Here is a 2317-nt window from a genome sequence, read left to right on the forward strand (position 1 = left end):
TTATCCTTTAAAAAAACCAAACATATTTCCATTTAGACTTAGAGAATAGCTGGCTGTTGTGACACATTGCATAACCCATCCAATAAACTGAGTAGGAAACTGCAAAGCCTTGAGCATTTGTTCCAGAAATCCCCACTCCACACTATTATAAGCTTTCTGTAAGTCCATTTTAAAAAGGCATCTGGGTGAGCTAGCTTGTCTCTCATATAATCTAATCAGGTCTTGACATATGAGAATATTTTCCATAATGCTCCTTCCTTGAATGAACCCTCCTTGGTTTTGTGAGATCAGGTCAGGCAAAATGAAAGACAGTCTTTTGCATAAGATTTTAGATATGCATTTGTAAATAATATTACAGCAAGCTATGGGTCTATATTGTAACACAGTCTCAGGCCTCTCCACTTTGGGAATTAAAGTAATAAGAGTAGTATTCACCTGCTTAAGAAGGGAGCCTGAGTCAAAAAAATCCAGAATTGCATTAGATATCTCCCCTCCAACAATCTCCCAAGAGTCTTTGAAGAATTTACTGGAATAACCATCTGGCCCAGGGGCTTTCTCATTAGGGATATTGAAAATGATATCTTTAATCTCATCATGTGTCACTGGAGATAGTAAAACCTGCCTTTGTTCCTCTGTGCATATATTACCCTTCTGGACAATGGACTGCTTCACATTAAGAGTAGGAGCACTGGATCCAAGTAAACCTTGATAATACTCTAAGAAAGCCTGTTGGATCCCACTCTCATCTGTATGCAAATTCCCTTTATGATCCTTAATTTAATGGGTAAAATTCTTATTTCTCCTTGCTTTTATCACCCCGTGAAAATAAGAAGAATTTGTGTCCCCTTCATTCATCCAATAAGCCTTTGCCTTCTGTTTAAGGAATTCTGTTTTTGCTAGCTGAAGATGCCTGAATGCCTGATGAGCTTCATATTCTTGAGCCATGATATGTTTATCTCTTGGATGTTTGCTAAGTTCCTGTTGAGCATGAAATAGCTTTGTTTCAGCCAACAAAGCCTGATTCTCAATGTCAGAATAACACGTTCTGTTGATCTTTTTTAATTCATACTTGAGCATTTTGAGTGTTTGAGTGATTCTATACATTTTTGTACCCTCCATAGACTGATTCCAAACACTGGACACACAAGAAAGGAATTCAGGAGATAAACTCCACATATTAAAATATTTGAAAGGCCTATTTCTGTGTTGTCCTCTATCTGTTCTACCTATCACACAAGGAGAATGATCAAATAGACCCTCTGGCAAAAAGTTGGCAAAGAGATCTGGATATTGTACAGTCCATCCTTGATTCACAAAAACTCTATCCAATCTGTTGTAGACCCTTGTTTCTGGCGGTTGTTTATTATTCCAAGTATAAAAAGAGCCTGAAGTGTGGATGTCCATAACTTCACAATCATCAATACACTTCTGGAAAGGATCAGCTTCTGCCATATTAAAAGTACCACCCAACCTTTCCTCACCTTGCAAAACACAATTAAAATCTCCCCCAAGAAGCCATGGTATAGAGCTAGAAGGCTTAATTTTCCTGAGATTATTCCACAAACTTTCTCTATCACTTATTCCATTGAAAGCATAGATCACAGTAAAGAAAAATATCCCATTAGTGTGTTTGTCATACACCTTCATGTGGATATACTGAGCATCATAATCTAAAAAGCAGATGTCAAAAAGATGTGGTTTCCAGACCACCCAAATTCTACCTCGTGGATGATAAGCTGTGTTGGTTGTAACACTCCAGTCACTAAAAACATTAGCAACTGATTTATTCACTTTATTTGGTTTAATCTTAGTTTCTAACAAACCATATAGTCCTACATTATTGGAATTTAAAAAATTATTCATAGTCCTTTGTTTATCCACCCTATTCATCCCCCTCACATTCCAAAATCCTGTTTTTAACATTGATCAGGAGTAGGAGGAACATTACTAGTTGTTCCAATGCCCTGCTTATGAGAATTAGATCCACTCAGTGCTTCCATATATGATGGGGAACCTGGTCTGACCCTAGTTCCTTGGTTTTGTCCCTGCTTAGTGACCTTAATAGGAGTTAAAGTGCCTTCCCTGCTCACCTCAGGCCTGGCCTCTAGAGTTTTAATAACCTCCTGAACTGGCGCCTGATTTGATTGAATTTCTGTTGCAGGTTGGTTTTTAAAACTCTGAGGAGCATTAGATTTAACAGGTCTCCATTCTTTCCTGATAACTCTGGTACTCTCCTTCTTATCTTTCCCACTCTCCTTCTTGTCTTTCCTACACTTGTCCTTATCATGACCCAATTGTTTGCATTTGGTGCATAGAG

General features: G+C 38.0%; 1 protein-coding gene across 1 annotated transcript; it reads right to left on the reverse strand.

Annotated features, from left to right (window-relative positions):
• Window positions 1-1863, reverse strand: LOC141617247 (uncharacterized). Its single transcript, XM_074434430.1, has 2 exons — window positions 817-1863; window positions 1-726 (listed from the first exon to the last, which is right to left on the reverse strand). The coding sequence occupies exons 1-2, from the start codon at window positions 1861-1863 to the stop codon at window positions 1-3; spliced, it is 1773 nt and encodes a 590-aa protein (XP_074290531.1).
• Between the last annotated feature and the right edge of the window lie 454 nt (window positions 1864-2317).

This window comes from Silene latifolia, chromosome X, assembly GCF_048544455.1.
Source record: "Silene latifolia isolate original U9 population chromosome X, ASM4854445v1, whole genome shotgun sequence".
NCBI classification, from domain to species: domain Eukaryota; kingdom Viridiplantae; phylum Streptophyta; class Magnoliopsida; order Caryophyllales; family Caryophyllaceae; genus Silene; species Silene latifolia.